Source organism: Colias eurytheme, chromosome 12 (genome assembly GCF_061535395.1).
Source record: "Colias eurytheme isolate Ceu_HAF_F1 chromosome 12, ilColEury1 Martin Lab GWU primary, whole genome shotgun sequence".
NCBI classification, from domain to species: domain Eukaryota; kingdom Metazoa; phylum Arthropoda; class Insecta; order Lepidoptera; family Pieridae; genus Colias; species Colias eurytheme.
In genome coordinates this window covers 3,434,928-3,455,681 of record NC_142991.1, presented here as the reverse complement: position 1 = coordinate 3,455,681, position 20,754 = coordinate 3,434,928, and the positions used below count along the sequence as shown (strand labels likewise).

Below are 20,754 nucleotides of genomic sequence, written 5' to 3'. Positions count from 1 at the left end.
AAAATGCATTTTTCAGAATGACACCATATTTTATTCACAAATTTTTCATAACACCAATTAGTTACCAAAATAAAGGATTATTTTATAGTTAGTCATACACACATTTAGTTTAACAACATAGGAATGTTGATCGTAATATATAACGCGTAATAGGTGTGAATTTAGATTTATAATTCGGCGTTATCTATTGCAATCAACAGGAGTATTTTTACACAAAACAACAGTTAAAACAAAACGGTTAAGCCGAGTACATAAATTAAATTATTCTTATACTGCAAATTACGCGTTGTAATTGACAGTAAGTTAATTTCAGTGTGATTGTAAGTGTGCCCCAGCCTTAAACCGATTTTTGTTTCAATGGGAAAAACACTCCTTAATACAGCCTTGGATCTTACCAGCTAAAACTAAACATAACTTAACGAACCTCTCATATAAAAATAATAAAATAGTTTAAGATAAGTATACTGTGTATATTAAACCTAAGTAGATAGACCGCTGACATATTCATTGTTATATAATTGATTTTTCTATTGCACAATTTGGTCTATGAAATAATTTAATGCGTTGAAATGGTTAGTCTTTAGCTCAATTCGTTCGTATCGCCAAGATTTCATTCCGACTAGACTCGATTATCATGCGGTTACACTATGTACAAAAATCTATTATAAAATTAAAGACCCAATTCTGTATAGTACCAGCTAACTTAGTTCATGAATGAAGCACGCATACACTTGTATATAGAAGTATCTGTTTTATGTAAGTATGTAAAGTATTTTTTATCGTAAAATGCGTAATAGAAAGAAAGTATTTCATACCTTAGAAAAAGAATCGAATTGGGTTTAATTCATAGTGATGAGACATTTAAGTAAATTTAAAAGGAATATGTGATCTCAGTTCTCTATATATATTAATCTGGTATAAATATATTTTATACATATTACGATGGTTATTATTTGTGTATAGGAATACTGTGATACAGTAATATGAAAAGGAAATATTTATGAAATAATTCGATCGATTTTTGATCATTTGGTGATTTAACGAAATCATATTGGCACAGAAATTCAAACACAGCATGTGTGAATAGGGATGACGTATATGAAAACTTGCTTAAAATATACTAATCGTGCACAATAATAATCTTTTACGAAATTTTCAAAGAAAATGACAGTACTATTTTTGGGATCGATAGATCGATATTTTTGACCCACTGCGCAAGGAGGCTATTCATTTTTGATGTATTTTAACATTTAGATCTTACAGTACTGTGCACGATTAGTAAATAATAGAGAACAATTAAGAATGAGACTTGCTCACTTACCATCTCTATTCACACATAAAAAAGACGCACGTAATAATATATTTTGATCGGATTATATTAAAATTACTTTATTCAGGAACGTTACTAATTACAACAAACTAACAAATTATTATATACACCAATTTTGTTATATTTACATTGATCGAATGACAGAATTAATAATAATAATTTAATGAAGATAAAATCGTGCTTTCAGATATATAAATTATATTGATCAATAAAATTATTAATTTCTATTAATCTGTATATGCTAATTTTCACGTTTAAAAAAATAAAAACCACATGCAATAATATTGGCCCCCGGGCTTTAAAATAAAGTCAATCTTTCCACGAATTTAGAAGACAATAAAATTCATAGATCAACAATAATAAAACCCTACAAAATATATATCTAAACGCACTATCCTATTCATATAAAGCATTTAAATTGTAATTTATAACATCAATCCCGCGTAAGATCACAGCCAACTGCGTTAGGATTGCGTGTTACAAATGCTAAAAATAACTTAGTCCACGTATTTCTAACATTTATCCGGTTTCTAATGGACTGATCAAGCTTTAGGCGCATCTTCGGTTACAATGTATAGATATAGAAATCATGTTTAAAAGAGACTTTTGCTTTTCATTTCAATTTTACGCTCAGCATTGGTCAAAAACCTTTCCCCATATAACTTAAAAAAGATTTAATTCCATTTTAGACAAAACTTTTTATTGTCCAAATCTATTACTATATTTAATTGAATGTTCATCTCATTTCTCCCTACCTACATTTAAAACCATCAACATAAAACTAAACAATTTCAAATATGAAAATATATCATACTATCGCCTCAAAGCCTGATCAGCTACGTCTAAAAAAAAAACGAGCCAATGATTGAAGCATCTCCCGTAAATAAACTTAACTAAGGCAGCATTGTGGTTACGAACTTATCACTATTATAATAATGTGCTCGTTAAAATTATAACAAACATTCAGGACCCTACACTCAGTCTTACACACGAGTGAACACACAGTCACAAGCTAGCTTACACGTAAATTATTCGATAGCTGATGGAGTATGGGAATAAACGTGATAATTCGAATAAAATAACGATTTATTTAAAAAAATATCGATGGATAAACTAAAAATGAATGAAATTGTCTCATGGTACATTCGGACCCGTTTATTAAGTTTATTTAAAAATAGTCGCGTCTCTTTCTTATATTTCAAAGGACACGAGATAGAAATACATTTATACTCTTTACTCTTAGTAAGATATTCTAGAACAGGCCCTAAGTACTCATCGACGTCTTAAAGTTACCCATAAACAAGTACATTACTTCCTAAAACATTAACACCATAGACAAAGTATATTATCGCGTTTTATGTGTAAAGCCATGTGTTCACGAATATTTAAAAACAAGAAACCGTGCAATAAACGAAAATTAAATTAACATTTGTGCATTGTCAGTGTTCACTGCGCTCTTATAAATTCGATATCTACGTTTATCATTTACGTAACTGCATCAATGCAAATACAACGAACGTCCATTAAATCTTATAATAATTATTATAAGTCGAATTATTAAACACGTGAATGCTTTACGTTGCAACTTATTTCGTGATAATCCCGTAAATATACACTAATCAAGCATATATGTAAAGACAAAGACAATTCCAAATTGTCGCGATTTTCTATGCCATTGCATGGCGTCACGATAAAAATAGAAATTTGGCTCGATAACAAACATTTTTGTTAGTATGAAGACACCACCTAGCAATAGTGTGAATTATAATTATTGCCAATGTATCACTACTTACTATTAGCTACCCACAATCCGAAAACAACCGAGTTATACACAAAGGCTTATCGTTAATTGTTAATAATGTCCCAGTTACAACTAAACCCTATCAATTTTAACATTTAAATTGACTAAGTAATAAGACTACGCTTTTTTTAGTACACTTGGGTAATAAACCAAATGGTGCATTTTTTGTATGATTTTTTAACACTTAAAAGCTACATATATCAGCTGATTCGAAACTTATATAAAGGACATTCGCGCGTTCTCGGGCACAAGGAATAATTTACATCCACATTGCGTACAAATCGAAATAACAACATTAGGTGAGATCAGACAATTTTAGTGTTTAATGCGAACACAATAAAGACCAGCGATTTAAACGATTTTCATACAATTAATTGCGTATTACGCATTTTAACTTCACGATATATCCACAATTATTTATTGGACGAGATAGTGGACACGAAAAAGCAATAAAAAATCTATTTATCGCTGATTTTTATAAATGTATACAAAAACGGCGATGCTTAGCACGTACCAACACAAATATTCATAGACTTTAAATTTAGCACATCTAACATTAAGAGTAGTAAAACTTTCGCGATGAAAATTTCAATAACAAAACGATAGATTGTGGATTTAGAATAATAATATTAAAAACAGACGTTCACGAGAGACCAACGGCCGCATAACATATATTTCAACAATTACAACAATATTATACAATCTGTAGCGTCACACCTTAGTCCATATCACATGTTTAGGCACATTCCATACAACACCGTATTACACCACGATTTCAAACACATTCAAAACACTGGCCACTATTCTTTTTTTTTTAACGCAAACACATAAATTGCAAAAAAAAAAGAAAAACAAGTTCCTTTTTCAAATCGCAATATGCTTCGCAAAAAAAAATAAACAGGCGATGTTTTTTTTTATACTAATGTATAAGACAAGGCAACCAAATAAAGTTCATTTAAAGCTAACCATACGGACATTCATTGTAATTATAATAATTACGTGTCATGGACGCTTCAAACTAAAACGGTAGCAGTCTATTGCCTAGAAAAGCAAAGAAAAAAAAAGAATCGATTTTATGTATTGAAAACGCGGTATAATTCCAACAGAGCACCATATCCGTTTCCTATCAACAATCTCAAGTAAATAATTCCATTTCTCATTGAAAATGCATCCTGGTATCATCAGGTATGTTATGTACATACGATTTTTTCACAAACTATGTACAATTTTGACTGTTTCAACACACTTTCCTGTAATCCCAGCTTTGTACTTTCTAATTATAACCATTTCGACACTCGACCCGAAATTTTTTTATATTTTTTTTTACACTTTATAGCACAACATTCATGCCGCAACCTCCAGTTATAAATATTCACAGATGATTTATTTACAAAAATCGACAGAGTCAGGACAGCACTCATAAATAATAATAAAAAAAAACTAGAAATTAAAACAACAAACACCCCCCATTATATGTACACGAATTTCATATCCAAATATAGATTATAAATTTTACAGTTTAAAAATCAAAATGTCGCCATTTTGTACTTTATACATGAAGATATATACAAACTATCATAAGTAATAATTACAAGCATCCAAATGTTCAATGTACAGGAAATTTTGAAACGGAAAAATCACACTTAACCAATCGTAATTATACCGGATGAAAACATAAATAGTTGTCTATTTTACATATACATTTTCGTTGTGCTGTTATGTAGGCACAATATAATTTTCGATAGCAATCAACTACAATTTATTGGCAATCGACATATACAAATAAACCGCGATTAAAACGTTACTCTAGCACTTATTTACATTAAGTTATTTTTACACTAATCACTGAGTCTTAGGTCTCAAATTTAGGATTTCCAAGTTGTGAAATATAGGATATTCTCCATGTATAGTTCCGTGTGGACAGCCACTCGCGCTATTCTTGTCATAATACCTGAAAAATAAAAATCTATGAGTATAATTTGTATTTTATTGTTGTTTTGCGTGTTTTATTTGATTGTATACTCAGTTCTGTTTGTCCTCACAATGTTTTATTTTTTATAAAACATTCAGAGACGAAAAATAGTAGCATCATAGTAAATTATAAATTTGAAAGAAATATGTCTTGTATGGAATTTTTGTCACATTTGCGTCTATCCAGTATAATCTAATCTTCAATATCAAACATAATTATAATTTTAGCTGTTCAATATTGTGTAAGAAGAGATTTACAAAACTACACATGTCCAACAATATCTTATTCCTTATTTGAAGAGGGTGGGCTCAGAAATAACACTTTGTTAGGGTAAAGAGAAAGTCGCTGGCTCAATTCTCTTCCCAAAAACAAAAACCCATTCAAAAGTTGGTCATGAAATTTTTTTAAATTAAAAAACAAACTGATACATACCGCGACTGGTTGCCCAACGTGTACACTTCTATTCCGGTTTGCCCGCAGGCCTGTTGTGAGCTGGTAGTGTGTCCTGTCTCCTGTACATCAGCAGGTACGGCATCCGTGGGGGCTTCGGCTTCAGCACTTGCGCATCCGTCACTTGGGTCACCGTGGAGTCATCGTACCTGAAATTGGATGGTCTTTATGTATGGGTTGTTTTTTGGTGGTTAAAGAGTGTATTTTGTGTGTGTACTCAGTTGTGGTTGACCTCATTGCGTTATATTATATAACTTTCAGAGACGAAAAATAATAGCATCATTGTAAATGTAATAGAACATGCTTTTTAAATCAAAATCGATTTTATGTTAAATTTATGAACTGTTTAAAACACATGTATCTAATAGTTTATTCCTTCTCCTTAACAATAGCTATGTTGCTACTTTTCATAGAACTCCATAATCCATACTAATATTATAAATGCGAAAGTAACTCTGTCTGTCTGTCTGTTACTCAATCACGCCTTAAGGTGATGAATTAATTTTTCTAACATTTACGGCCCTTTTTAAACCTTCGTAATTTTTATATTATTAAAGTTGTCGTGATGAAAATTCTTGACAAGAAAGTTCAATAGTAACACAATACGTCTACCGTTTTAGAAACATGATTCCATGATATTTTCTCGATAGAAAAAAAATACAAAGTTCTCATTGTTATTTTTTTATAATCTCTGGCATCTTCAAAATAACAAACGTAAAGTTACGACTTTTTGGATATTAACTATAAAATATACAACCTATACGTCTACCGATTTAGAATTTTGAAATATGCGATGGTTTTGAAATAAACAAGAAATACTTGAAATTAGCGCGCGACCAGCCAATATAGCGAGAGCCGCCCTGTACCTTCCTACCCCGATCGCTGCACGAGTCATTCCCGCTACGGCCGTCACACGGGGAACTTGTGTCGCTCGCGCAATCGTAAAAAAGGGTGACAACACGATAAGACAAAATGAGACAAATGGGGACAATAAAGAAAATAAGAAGAAGAAACATAAAGGTTGGAGGAAAAAGAATGCTTACAATTGGAACAAATTAATGAAGTAAGTTGGTTTTATTTTAAATTTGATGATAATTGTATTATAGACGATGTTTGATATGTACCCCTGTTTTAAGTACATAACGAATGTGTAAGATATTTTCATTTATAGCATAGATAATCTTTTCAGAAATCCGGAATCCAGAAGGAAAATAAACCCACTGATTGTTCACAATGTGAACCCACTCCTTCGTAAGTACCTTTATTCAGTCAAAAATGTATGTTATCAACGTTCTACTGGTTTTATCGCATGATTCCATTTTTAGCAAAAAGCAACAAAGTGCAAAGAAATAAAAAATCATGGTGAACTTAGTGGAAGTATGGCGGACATAATATGGAACAGGAGCTCATTGGAGTAGTATTATATTTAAAAAAAATACGAAATAATTTCAAGAATTACATTTCTTAGAAGGTGGTAGATAAGTATGTTGTATAAAGAATTTGATGTTGATATTTATTTCATTTATACTTACTACACCTGTGCGGGAAATTGCTTAGTAATAAAACAGGTTTATATTCATATTTACATAGTAATGTGAGTTTTCATTTCGAAAAATTTTGTGTAAGTATATTAAATTGAGTTCCTGGGTGATCTGGAAACACAATTGGGCCCGGAAGATGGCGCTGTAGTCACTCCTCCTAATGACATGAACCAATTTGGATGAATATTTGTGTGCACATTTCATTTTTGTGGGATGATTGGTTGATTCGCTTTCACATTAGCTAATATTATGTATTTTTGTTGTTAGAAAGTAAACTTAATTTAATGTTTATAATACATTATTATTGGTATAAATAAGCCAGTGTTCGTCTCACATTGCTGTACCTGCCTACCTACCCTACCAGGGCCTTACTTTGTTCTGGCTATTTTATTTTGATTATTTGTAATGAATAATTACAATTATAATAGAGTGCAAAAAATAAATACATGCGTCAATATATTTTGTGTTTTTTTTTAAACAATTTTTTTATTTAAAAAAATATCATTCCGACCGCGGCTTTGCCCGCGTGGAATTAGGTTATATCGTGAATCCTGTTTTATCCCACAGAAGTGTTCAGTTCGGATAAAAAGTATCCTATGTGTAAATCCAGGCAATTAGCTATATTTTATCAAAATTGGTAATGTAGTCTTGACGTGATTAAGTAACAACTAACAAAAAAATATACAAATTAACATCCAAAGTTTTGCATCAGTTTTACTGTATTAGTGATATCTTCCACTCTTGACTTTGACTGAGAAGAATTAGGGTGTACCTTTCATTTCTGGGCATGATGTAATATCTACGTCAGCATCAAATTCTATCTAAATCAATTCAGTAGTCCGCGTTATTGAGTACCATTTCATTTTTTCAGAGTAACAATATTTTTTGTTATTTTAAAGATTATTTATAACCTGTATTATTTTGTAATAAAGTAAGCATTACGAAATATGTAATAATAATTATTAATAATGTCTAAGTAGTTGTTGGAAAGAAGATTATTTGTTTATAAGCAAGAAATTAAAACCAATAAATCAACAATTGAATAAATGTATAACAATATTATAACTGTATGACGACTCCATACATGTTTGTCCCGAGTCGGCCAGCGGCAGCGCGGCGAGTTTGCAAGAATGACTTCGCGCACACCGGCGTTCGCAATAGCGAGCTATTAGACTCCGCCCGCCAAGCAGTGGATTTTTTTTTGTGTATCGTCTTAAACTACTGAACCAATTTGCATGAAATTTGGTATGGAGATATTTTGATACCCGAGAAAGGACATAGGCTACCTTTTATTGCGAAATATGTACCACGAGCGAAGCCTAGCGGACCTCTAGTAAATAATAATTTTGGCAAAATTCTTTGTAACGAAATTAATTTTAATAAGACCATCATAGTAAAACTTATTTTCTATTTGTTTAATAACTTGAGATAATGCATAGCATGTGCTCGTACTAATATCAAAATATAATTTTATTATACTTTATTTGTAAGAACATATTTTAAAAGTAAATGTTATACCTAATCCAACCAGCTTGTCCATGATAAGTATCAGTGAGGTAGTGTCCCTTGACAGCCTCCACTCCCTCGTGGTATACCACCGCAAATAGTTTATATAGACGCTGCTTTGATGTGTATTTGGACGACATTATTTCTGAAAATATAACAATTTACCATATTAGATTAATTCTCATATATTTCTACAATATTGACTAGATTTCAGTCTTATTCCTGTGTTGTTAAATGATTTGATTCTTTATCAATTTTGCAGTTTCTTCTATGAAACATACTATTTTACATTTTAGAGGTATGGTATTATGTAAGTTGAATGGCTATGTCGTTTTAATTACACTAACTAATGGAATAGCATCAGGATTATGCAATTGCTAATCCAGTTTATTATCTTGTGTGATTACATAAACTACTGCTATGTCACATACATTGTAGTATTAACTTTTAGATAAATTCTTTTTTGAAAAATATGCTTTTACTGTATAGTATAAAAGAAAGTCGCAAAATTTTTAAAATTACGCAACAGATTTTGATGGTTTTTTTAATAGATTGAGTGATTGAAGATGAAGGTTCTGGTGTATAATTTGTTGTAAGTTTTCAACAGAGCGGGCGAAGCCGCGGGCGGATAACTAGTAATAGTTTTATTTTTGTATGTTTTAGTATCTAAAACTGTTAAATAAGAAAATGATAATTCAAGATTAAAACAAACACTCACTAGGATCAATCTTCAGATCAATTGGGAAGTCAATGTTCTTGACAATCTTGGCGGTGTGTCCCTCTGAGTCCAATTGGAAGCACTTAAGATGTAACAGTAGGACAACTGGTAGTTGTTCCAATGAGAGTTGTTGCCAGGCATCTGATACTCCTTCTAGTGTGTCCTTGCCTGCTAGCAGTTCGAGGGCATCTTTCACTGTTGTGGATCGCTGAAAATGGAATAATGTCAGTTTAAAATACAGCAAGTTTAAAGTACAAGTGAGGGGAATTGTTCACGTCAAATTGTCAATGTAATTTAAATTTATATTTAACAATGATTATATACATTACAATGTCGACAATAAAAAATTTGCTTATATTGAATTAAAAAAAAAAAAGGTTCTGCAGACATATTTCAATGCCTTGTTTTCTTTTTTTGTTATTTGGTTCACAAATTGGAATCGTCACAAACTATTGCCTTAACTTTCGCGATGTCATACTTTAGTAAGCACTTATGTGCTATATATATAATGCAGACTCGACTAAAATAAAATGCAGACTCGTCATTGGCGACAAATATACAAAAAAATCTTCGTGTTCCGTCTTGGCACGGAGCGCGAGACGCGTTCGCAGCTTAGAGACGCTATCGTCCGTGAAATATGACGGATTCGGTAAAGACTGGGTACGGCACGGGGCTGGAGTTAATTTTCTTTCACCACGCGAGCTACTAAGCTATAAGCACACCTCTCGATGTGACGCGAGCGTTCGCATGCGTATCGTGTGGTAAATAACAAATTTGTCCAATTACTGTAAGTACAATTATGTACAATTCTGTTTCAATCCATACTGTAATATTATAAATGCGAAAGTAACTCTGTCTGTCTGTTACTCAATCACGTCTAAACTACTGAACCAATTTGCATGAAATTTGGTATGGAGATATTTTGATACCAGAGAAAGGACATAGGCTACTTTTTATCCCGGGAAAATGACGCAATCCCGGAAATCCCACAGGAACGGGAACTACGCGGGTTTTTCTTTGACTGCGCGGGCGGAAAGCTAGTAAATAAATAAATACGTAACAAATAGGCTAAAAAAGCACCTCAATGTCGAGCTGCAGCGTGAAGAAGGGCTGCACCGCGTCGGTGACGTCGTGGTGCGGCGCGCGGTGCAGGCGCAGGCGCGTGCGGCCGCGGAAGATGTCCGCCACCGGCGTGCGGCGCGCGCACCAGCGCCGCTCCACCGCGCCGCGGTTGCGCGGGCCCATCACCTGTAAAAGAAAATTGATTTTAATACTAGCTACTGCTAAATACTATAAAGAAGGTGAGTAATTAAGCTTTCTACTGGTGAAAGAATTTTTGAAAATAGTTGAGTAGTTTATGTGTGAAAACTTCACAAACAAATATGATACAAAAACACAATGTTTTTTTAGTTGAAACAAAACCCTCCACCTTCGGTCTGGTCGCGATAAACTAAAAAAACAATTTCAACTTCATTCTGTTTCAAAACGCACGCAGAGCTAGTTAAATATAAAGCTAATCGCATAAACACTATTTTTGTTATACAGTGTGTCCGGACATGACATACCGATATTTGAAGGGGCTATTCTCCAGGTATTTTTATCGACAATTCAACCCCTCTACAGTCCCCTACCTCACCCCCCTCAAAATGGCAAACCTATCAATTCGGATAGTGAATTTATGAAAATTGTAATAACTTCGAAAGTTAGTGTCACAAAATACTAAATTTGGTTTTATTTGAACAATAACAAGTTATTCTAGGGACCACTAAACAAATTTAATTGATAAGAGTGATGAAACATACTTTAAAAAATTCGAAAACCATTTTGAGGGGGGGGAGGTAGGGGACTGTAGAGGGGTTGAATTGTCGATAAAAATACCTGGAGAATAGCCCCTTCAAATATCGGTATGTCATGTCCGGACACAATGTATATGTAGTACTATATTAAATTTTTTTTAATTCCTCAAGCAGTTTTCGAGTTAAATATAACGATTTTTTTTCTTTATAGTATGTAAAAATATCCATACCTTCCATTCATCATCATCATCATCCTCTTCAGGAGGCTGCTCTTGTGTGACGACGCCATTCGGTTTGCCATTCGTTTCTTTTGGTTCATCTGGCTCCACCAACTTAATCAGCTGTAATATTAAAGGTTTAAATGTTAAATATTTTCTTAAGTTTGTAATTTTTTTTTATAAAAATTTTTTAAACAGGACAAGCAAGCAATCTACTGAAAAACTATCACTTAAAAGTTTGGTTTTGCACAGTATTAATTAATAGTAATAAAAACTTATTTATATAATTTTATGAGCTTCCCTTATACAACAACTTACTAGTAATCTACAGTTTAATAAAAATATAAAAATCTAAAACAAACCTCAAGCATTTCATCATTCAGCGAGTTGAGCAAACACCCCAGAAACTCTTCAGCGTCCTCTTGCCTGCCCTCCTGCGAGCCGGGGAAGGGTCTCAATGCCCTCAGTACCCGCAGACCGGCAGATCCATCGAGCGGAGGTCCGGCCGGTACGGACACTGTGCTGTTGGTCGCGTCGCCACGTGCGCGTCGGTTCGGACCGGACAATGGACTGAACTCGTAGCATAGTTCCACCCTGAGTAAGTTAATCACAGATTAATAAATGGTTCAACGTAAAATTTTATTGGTAAATTGGGATTATGTTGTGAAATATGTGAAAATCATAATACATACTAAGGGCCAATTTTTCATTCCTTGGTTGAAATTTATCCGTCCAATAAAGTATTACACGAACATTTTAAAATGTCATCTGTAAACTGTCACGGATATATTACATGTATACGGATAATTAGAATACATTTTTGAAATGGTAGTTTAATATGTTATTCGATGAATAAGATATAACCAAGGATTGAAAAATCAGCCCTTAGTTAAAAGCGATTGATAAAATAAGAATTATGCTGATATGGTAAATCTGTTATAATAATTTAAAACTGCTTCAACTGCTGAATTTAATGATGATGTTTACAACTTACATTGAATCAATAACAGGCGTGCTAGACTTGCCGCGACGGGTCTGGTAAGGAAGTGCCTTCAACATGTTGTAGAAAGGTGGACAGGCAATCAGCGCTTGTAGGATCGCGTTCACGTAGCAATAGTTAGAACGATTGGTGAGACCACGCGGTAACAGCGACACGGGCCTGTTGTCCAATGTGTATTTGGCAAGGAATTCTGAAATATTTGAAAATAAGATATTAATTATCAAAATATAATTTACAGATAGTAAAAAAAATCATTATCAAAATGTGGAAATACAATATTTACCTCCCATTCTATACGAATTTGGGTCATCACTGAAAGGCGACGGCTGGATAGTCACAGCTGGAGCGGCTTCTTTCTGAATAGGAACTTCGCGAACTTCTGTAGGCGTTTGCGTCGTTGGCTTGGCAGCTGTGGGAGTGCTCATACTGCTAGCAGTATTTACAGATGTTTTCTCCGAGTAGGAAATTGTCGGTTGACTCGCTACTGTCGTTGGCGGTTTGGAAACGGGAGTTTTGTCAACTCCGACGCTTTGCAGTGGCGATGCGTCAAAAGGTGGTACTTTTGCAACTGGCTTTTGCACATTGGGAGCCACTGGTGGGGTAACTGTGGTTGGACTGATAGGTTCTTCCACACACACGGGCACAGGAGCTGGCGGAGTCGTCGTTGTTATGGTCGAAGGTTTATTGGAGAAAAGACTCGCCCATGATTTGCCGGGAGCAGGTTGTGGTTGTTGAACAACTGGAGCAGGTGTTGTATCAACCCTGTTACGAGGGGTGGGTGGTGGTGGGAAATCAGACGCGGTAGGAGCCGGGGGAGGAGGTTGTGGTACCGGCGGTGGTTCAGGCACTGAAATCACTTTACGTGAATGTGCGAAGGGTGACTTATTAGTCACAATCAGAGGAGGCCCTTGCGCATGTAGTGTGATAGAAATCGGCATAGGAGCTTTGCTCGGCGGTAGTGGCGGTTCGCGTTTCACGTGCTCGACAGGTATATTCTTCTCGCCATCAGCATTTTCACTAGAAGGTGAACGGTTAACCATGCCGTCACGTTTCTGTCTATTTCCGAATGGAGCTTTAGGAGTGGAAACAGATTGCTGTACTGGAACAACAGTAGGTAGTTGCGGTTTCGGTGGCTGTTTTCCCACTGAGAAAGGCGCATTTGGCCCTTTTGCTGCTTTGTTAACAACTGGCGGAAGTTTAGCACCAGCATTTTGAATGTTAGCAGCTGGTGGTGTTGGATAAGCTTTTGGAATATTTTGAATCTGATTAAGATCTTGTATTTTATTTTCAGGTGTCCAAGCGGCTTTAGTCGGGTCCACTTTACTTGCTGGCGAAATTTTATCACCAGCATTGAGTTTACCATTTGCATCATTTTGCCTGTCTTGTTTTGGACTCCCAGGTACTTTTGTGATTTTGAGATCTTTCATCGGGAGTGATTCGACGGGACCAGCCGCCGACGTGGTAGCCGTTGATATCACAGGCTGAACCTTCTGATCTTGATTTTTATCATTGTTAAAGTTCTTGTTGTGTTGCCCCTGAACGAAATTTTTCGCGTGCACATTAAACTGATGTGGGGCGGTTTGATGTGGCGGTTGCGGCATCGGCATCGGGGCGGGGTGATGCGGTGGCGGAATGAACATCGATGGCATATATTCAACGCCACCTTCGACCGGCGGGCCGTAAGGCGGAGCGTAGTGTGCCCCCGCGTAATAAGCCTCGACCGCCTCCTGTTCCATTACCACTTCTTGTGAATATTCATCTGGACCCTTCTCTCCAGCTTCGCCCTCTATCGGGATCGGGTATTCTGGATAGTAAGGTGGATACGGGTAGGGTCCGTACACGAGCGGCTGATACATCGGCAGATGGTATAGAGGTGCGCCTTGAGCTTGAGCAGCGGGATAGTACTGTGGATATTGAACATAGTACGGCGGTTGCGGCTGCGGCGGAGACGGGGGCCGCTTGTTGCGTCTATCGCGCCTGTGGTTCCGTGGCGGGCGGTCGACCGGCTGCTGCGGCACGTATTGCTGCGGCTGGTAGTACTGGCCCATGTAGCCGTGCACGTTGACGTTGGCGGTGACCTGGCTGACGTACACGTTGGGCGGCGCGACGGGCCACTGGTGGTGCGGCGGCGGGTAGGCGGGCGGCTGCGCGTACGGCGGCGGGCCGGCGCGCTGCGGCGAGTGGGGCGCCATCTCGCACTCGCCGCCCGACAGGCTGTCCAGACTGCTCGACACGGTCGGTGGTCCCGCCGTGCTCGATGAACACGATGACACGTCTGACGGTTACAATGTACAATGTTCTATAATATGCACTTTTGAAACTATTATAAAGAAGGAGAATATAATATTTGTGTAAAAAAAATCACATTATTTTATTTCTTAACCCATTGAGCCCCAAGCGGCCCGATCGGTCCCATACACAATAGATTTTCTATTGTGTCTGTGGTTCGGGGCCTGAGTTACTACAGCTTTGATATAATTACATATTTGAAAAATAACAAAGTCTTACATAAATCAAAACAAAGATAAGCTCTAATTAACATTGGACTCAATGAAAATAATTAAATTTAATGGAATTTGGCACTAGTGAATTTAGTTCTCCAAAAAAGAAGTTTCTATTGTTGTATTAAATACATACCTGTAGTAGATTCGGTCCAACCGTTCTGTCCGGCGGACGCGATTTTAGGAGTTTTCTTGAACAGCGCGCACTGCAAACTGCTCAATTCCGCTTCTTTTACATCTGACAAGTCTAGGAACTGATATTCCTGGAAAACGTCACGCATATTTATAGATACGAGATATATGTACAATTATGCCACAACCATTTACTAATTACATGAAAGTGGAAAACAGATTGATTTAAGCAAAGAATGTGTGCTAAATTTTCCAATTTTGCTTTAGAATAGTCAATTCCTTCATAACATTGCTCAGCCAAAGCTTTGCATGTCCATAGATTTCAATAACACATGCTTAAAGAAAAAATGTTTTTAAGTGTGTACTTAATTTATGCACTTTTTTTATGAACATCGAGATTGTTACCTTGAAGTTATTACCTGGAACTAATTTGACCACTTAAATTATAATTTATCAATAAAGGAAATGTACCCACATTAAACAGAGTAAAATACCTGATTTGCAACTTACTTTACTATTATTAGTAGTTTTGATCCATATATCTTCCTTTTGCATATTATGGAAGAATGAGACATCTATGTAAATATTGTGAAATATTTGATTCAATAATTTCTTTAAGTTATTCAATTTAGCAATGAGGTTTTTAAATTTTTGTAAATATTACACATATTACTGTAGTATGATTAATTCTAGGGATGTAACGATACATGATTTTGCCGATACGATACCGATACCGATATTTGTAGTAATGTATCGGCGATACCGATACCGATACCGATATCGATGGCTTGGTAGAAAAATAAATAGTGAATTATGCATAAAAAGTTACCAACATTTAACAGAGACAACTGTTAATCGTATTCTTTTAAATAAAAATGCCAAATCAAAAAACAACAAAACCATTTATTTTAGTAGATATTATTATTTTACAAAGTCAGTTAAACTTTAAGTAATTCACATACAATCAGTACCTAATAAAAGTTTACTATTGGTAGAGTTTTTTCAGAAAACAAAGTGCGCACGCGCGGGCGGCCTCCCGCATCGTTCATTGGACGCGGGTTTTTGAATTTTTTGATATCAAAAAAATTGGTTGTTTGTAAAGTAGGTTTACGATCGAGATGTTTACGTGATAACATAATGCAGTGGCAGCGCGAGATGAAACGTGAGATCGGTCCGTCTCTCTCTCGTTATACCTGCGATCGCGCTCGTGAGGTTTTGGTGTGACACAAGTTTATGAACATGTCACCCGACTAAAACGATTTTAAAAACGTTATCACGTTAAAAATTAAAAAAATTCAAAATAATTTATTTCTTTCCTTTACATAAACAAATTTGTGATTGGAACACTCCTAGTAAGCAAATAAAATGCTTGTGTCAGGAGGTTCCGTTCTTCCTTAACACTATTACAGAAACAGAAATAAAACAATATGAATGAATACAATGCAAAAACATAAAAGAAAAGAAAGAATTTAATAAAAAAATATCGGTATCGGTTGATTTATTATCGGCGATACCGATATATCGGCTTGCCGATATATCGGCCGATATATCGGTATCGGTATCGGTATCGTTACATCCCTAATTAATTCATTGTAATATCTTAATTTAATTTGCTTTTAACTAGGGATGTAACGATACAGATACCGATATCGATATATCGGCCGATATAATCGGCAAGCCGATATATCGGTATCGCCGATTATAAAACAACCGATACCGATATCAAACAATTAAAAAAACCGCGCCCAATTAACGATGCGGGAGGCCGCCCGCGCGTGCGCACTTTGTTTTTTGAAAGAACTCTACCAATCGTAAACATTTATTAGGAACTGATTGTATGTGTATAACTTAAAGTTTAACTGACTTTGCAAAATAATAATACTAAAATAAATGGTTTTCTTGTTTTTTGATTTGGCATTGTTATTTAAAAGAATACGATTTACAGTTGAGTCTCTGTTGAATGTTGGTAACTTTTATGCATAATTCACTATTTATTTTTCTACCAAGCCATCGATATCGGTATCGCCGATATTTTATTACAAATATCGGTATCGGTATCGTATCGGCAAAATCATGTATCGTTACATCCCTACTTTTTACTATAAATTATCAATATCTATCTCATATCTTACAAAATTATAACAACTTTTATGGTAATTCATCCCAAAACCATTAACCATGCCTCCAATGATAAATTATGCCATCAATTTTTAAAAAACTTATGCCCAACCTAATGTCTACTTTCACTTTTTGATATTTGCCACACAATACAAAATGTTGAGAATTTTGGATACAATACAATAATCATGCAGCAATGTCTTATGTATGTCTGTCTTCAAAAAATATTTTTTCTCGATTCTAAAGAATCTTAAATACCATTTATTATAAAATAAAGTAAATAAAACTGAGTGGATCAGAGCACTTCAGTATCTTATTTAATTGTAAGTACTTTATAAGTAAATTGAGTTTTGGAAGCTAGGAAAAATGCCAATTTTATCCTGTTTTACACCTCAGTATTACTTTTCAGGTTAATATTCATTATGAAATCATCTTTCTTATATTTGGAATTATGACTTCAGGCCCTTTTAAAAGTATCTAGGATGATAATTAATTATTATAACACAATGATAGTTGCTGTATGTGTATAATTTTCTATAATTGCATGTGCTTATAATCATCATACTTTCATAATATGAATGTTTAAAAGTATGATATAGCTTAAAATTTATTATATTGAATAGCAGTTATATTGCAATTAAATAAGTTGTTCTGAAACCGAGTTAATCTTTAAATATAGAGTAACTAGCTTCCGCCCACGACTTTGTACATGCATCCCCGTTTTTCCCTGTTCCCGCAAGAATTTCGGGAAATCCTTTCTTAGCGGATGCCTACATCCTAACATCTACCTGCCCGATTTCAGCCCAATACGTCCAGTGGTTTGGGCTGTGCGTTGATAGATCACTGTATCAGTCACCTTTGAGTTTTATATATATAGATAGATTTTAATAACTGCAAATAGACCAGAAATTCACAATTGAATCAAAGTTCTATTTCTTGTGAGTGATTGGATAATGGATAATTTTTTACTCTTTCAAATGAAAACCACTTTACGGATATTGATAATACCCCGCAGGGTAGCTTATGTACCAGAGTAATACACAAGCTTAGATTATATTCATTTATACTTAATATTTGCTTGATAAGCCATCCATTGCTTTAATCCAATTATGATTTTTTTCCAATATCTCCGTAACGTAATGAATGTAATAAGACATAATGTTCTTAATTAAGTCAGTCTATATTATGATAAAAAATAAAAATACATTTGCTCCACGATACTAGGAAATATACTCTAAAGAAAAGTTGATTTGTAACATACTGTATACATATGAGCCAATATGGCATTTCAATTACTTAGTGACCTATCACCTACTCATAATGCTTCCTATACATTCTCTCTTTTTATCAATATCTAATTATAGATATTATTGTTTCCATGATTCTGGGTACAACTATTTCTGCATAAGATCAGAACAAACTAAAAATAACAGGAGCTCATAATTATCATAGGTAAGTATATTATATTATGGCTGTCCAATGTCCAACTCATTATACAAAAAAAAAATACTGAAGTTGTAACCTACTAATACATTTTCATTATTATTGCATCAGTGTAAAAAGAAACACTGTAATAGATTTCTACAACTGGGTAACCTTGAAAATACCGCAAAATGAACAAGAATGACACTCAATTTATGAACATTGAACTTCTGTCAAATTTATAGGTTACTTGTATGTCCCCAAAATGCAAATCATGATATAATAAGCGTAATAGTAAAAAATATGCTACGTTTGTATCAACATTTAGCATGCAAAATCATTTTCTAAAAAAATTCCTTAGCCGATTTAACAACAACAACAAGTCCGTCTAAGCACATGTGGTTTGTCAAGTAATGCGATGCAATGAAATAATGAAAATGACATACCTAGAACCCATGTTTACTGATTATTTCCAACACAATCACCGGGACTTAAAGCATGATTTTTTCAGCATCTATTTCTCTGTCGTAATTAATACAAAGCTTCAAAATGTGCGGAGCATTTGGAGGACTATAAAATGGCGTAACAACGCTCAGTTGCCGGGTGCCATGTATTGACAAATCAACAAACTTGACTTTGTGTAACCCCAGAAGGAAACATTTACTAATGAAACTATTATCACTTACCTCCCACGTGCACACATTTTCTGGAAAGAGATTTTTTCTAATATAATGGCCAGTTTCAATATCACCAAAACAAGAAACAAAAGCCAAACAAAATTATAAGTATATTGCTGTAATTATATAATGCTTACCGTTTTCATCAAATCCATGGCCTTTTACAGAACACCATTACGAATTTTATTGCCTTTTATTACATATGTAAAATTACTGCGGCTTTGTGGAATAAAAATCTTGAAACGGGATGAACGTCGAGGCCATGCACTCACCGACACATAACAGGATGTGACAAATGCCGCGCCATTTTCAATTTTATTTTATGAGCCAATCACAGCGCAATATTCTTAGCATAGACAAAATGAAGAGAGTACGCTGCCATTTGCAGAATGTCCGGAAGCTACGCACAAAATTTTATTGCTGTGTTTTATTGTATAATGTTAATTATGATGTTGTTGGAAAAAAGGTATAAAAAAATATTTAATAATTTAATATAGAAACATTGGGCATTGCTTTTACCAACTTTAGTCCGTTTTCTTATGGGCATGCTTGTATGGAAAGGTATACATTTTTGAGTAAAGCAATGAAATTTGGTTCGAATGTTGTACTCGGTCACCTAAGCCCAAATCGCCTGGTAGCCAGTGTCTACTCCCCGGCAGAATGGAGGGAGGGGGGGTTATAGAACAGAGCGCCCGGCGCTCGGAAAAAAAATTCTGGCGGATTCATTTGGCCCTTTGAGTCGAGTTTGGTGTCGTTATCAGGTAACTAGATGATGCCCGATTCATTCCCCATACCAGTTTTTTAGGGTTCCGTAGCAAAATATGTCACAATCTTTAAAATAATAAACTTTTGGCAGTGGCAAAATCCAAACAAACCAGTATAATTATATATTTTTGTATCAAACTTGGTTTATAAAAAAATACTGTCTGAAAGGCCATTTCATGCAGATTATAAAAACATTAACATGTAACATATATCTTACCATTTTCAATGTGAAATAAATTATAGAAAGTACAGGAACGTTCGTCAGCGCAGCGTAGTGGACGGCTAATAGACCCGAAAAATAAGCAATAACTTAAAACAAAAACCAGTCAAGTGCGAGTCTGACTCGCCCATCGAGTGTTTCGTACTTATTTGTCCTATACCATGTTATCTTGTCTGGTAGGACCTGGTTAACTGATACACACACACTTTCGTCTTTATAATTTAGTGTGATTTTTGATCATCTTTAAATTATAAATGAAGTCAGGTAACATTGTTAAAAATAAAGATAGATAATAATAGAACGTTTTTGTATTAATAATAATGACAGCCACCTCCACAATTACATAATTCGGTACATTTGAGCTGGCGTATAAAACACTTCAATCTGCAGGAATTGCAAGATTTCACGCACCGACATCTTATCAATTCAAAGCTTCTCTTTTCTTTTTATTTCAGATGGGCAAGGAATATTTTGATTTTTTAAGGAATTAGGTCCCTAAATATATTATACATCCTGTAAAACTGCCCTTAAGGTGTGTTGTTTAAGGGCAGCTTCTGTGGGAGACAAATTTTCGATTTGCCTGTCCG

At 34.8% G+C, this 20,754-nt stretch overlaps 1 protein-coding gene across 2 annotated transcripts; it reads right to left on the bottom strand.

Moving 5' to 3' along the window:
- Window positions 1–8: 8 nt before the first annotated feature.
- On the bottom strand, window positions 9–19,477 carry Usp10 (ubiquitin specific protease 10). 2 transcript variants are annotated; one of them, XM_090108257.1, is made up of 12 exons: window positions 19,320–19,475; window positions 19,192–19,211; window positions 14,970–15,096; window positions 12,616–14,607; window positions 12,327–12,522; window positions 11,695–11,926; window positions 11,345–11,455; window positions 10,399–10,566; window positions 9,319–9,526; window positions 8,613–8,745; window positions 5,536–5,702; window positions 9–5,082 (listed from the first exon to the last, which is right to left on the bottom strand). In XM_090108257.1, the coding sequence occupies exons 4-11, from the start codon at window positions 14,522–14,524 to the stop codon at window positions 5,564–5,566; spliced, it is 3,096 nt and encodes a 1,031-aa protein (XP_089964383.1). In that variant the 5' UTR covers window positions 14,525–14,607; window positions 14,970–15,096; window positions 19,192–19,211; window positions 19,320–19,475; the 3' UTR covers window positions 9–5,082; window positions 5,536–5,563. The 2 variants fall into 2 exon arrangements, with proteins under 2 accessions (XP_089964383.1, XP_089964382.1); XM_090108256.1 differs by lacking the exon at window positions 19,192–19,211 and having other exon boundaries at window positions 19,320–19,477.
- Between the last annotated feature and the right edge of the window lie 1,277 nt (window positions 19,478–20,754).

Bases quoted from the DNA above. Each gene is read 5' to 3' on its own strand.
- Usp10 (XM_090108256.1), bottom strand. The intron at 9,527-10,398 runs GTGCTTTTTTAG...TTCCATTTTCAG, and splicing joins CGCTGCAGCTCGACATTGAG to CGATCCACAACAGTGAAAGA. The intron at 8,746-9,318 runs GTGAGTGTTTGT...TTATATTTTCAG, and splicing joins TGATCTGAAGATTGATCCTA to AAATAATGTCGTCCAAATAC.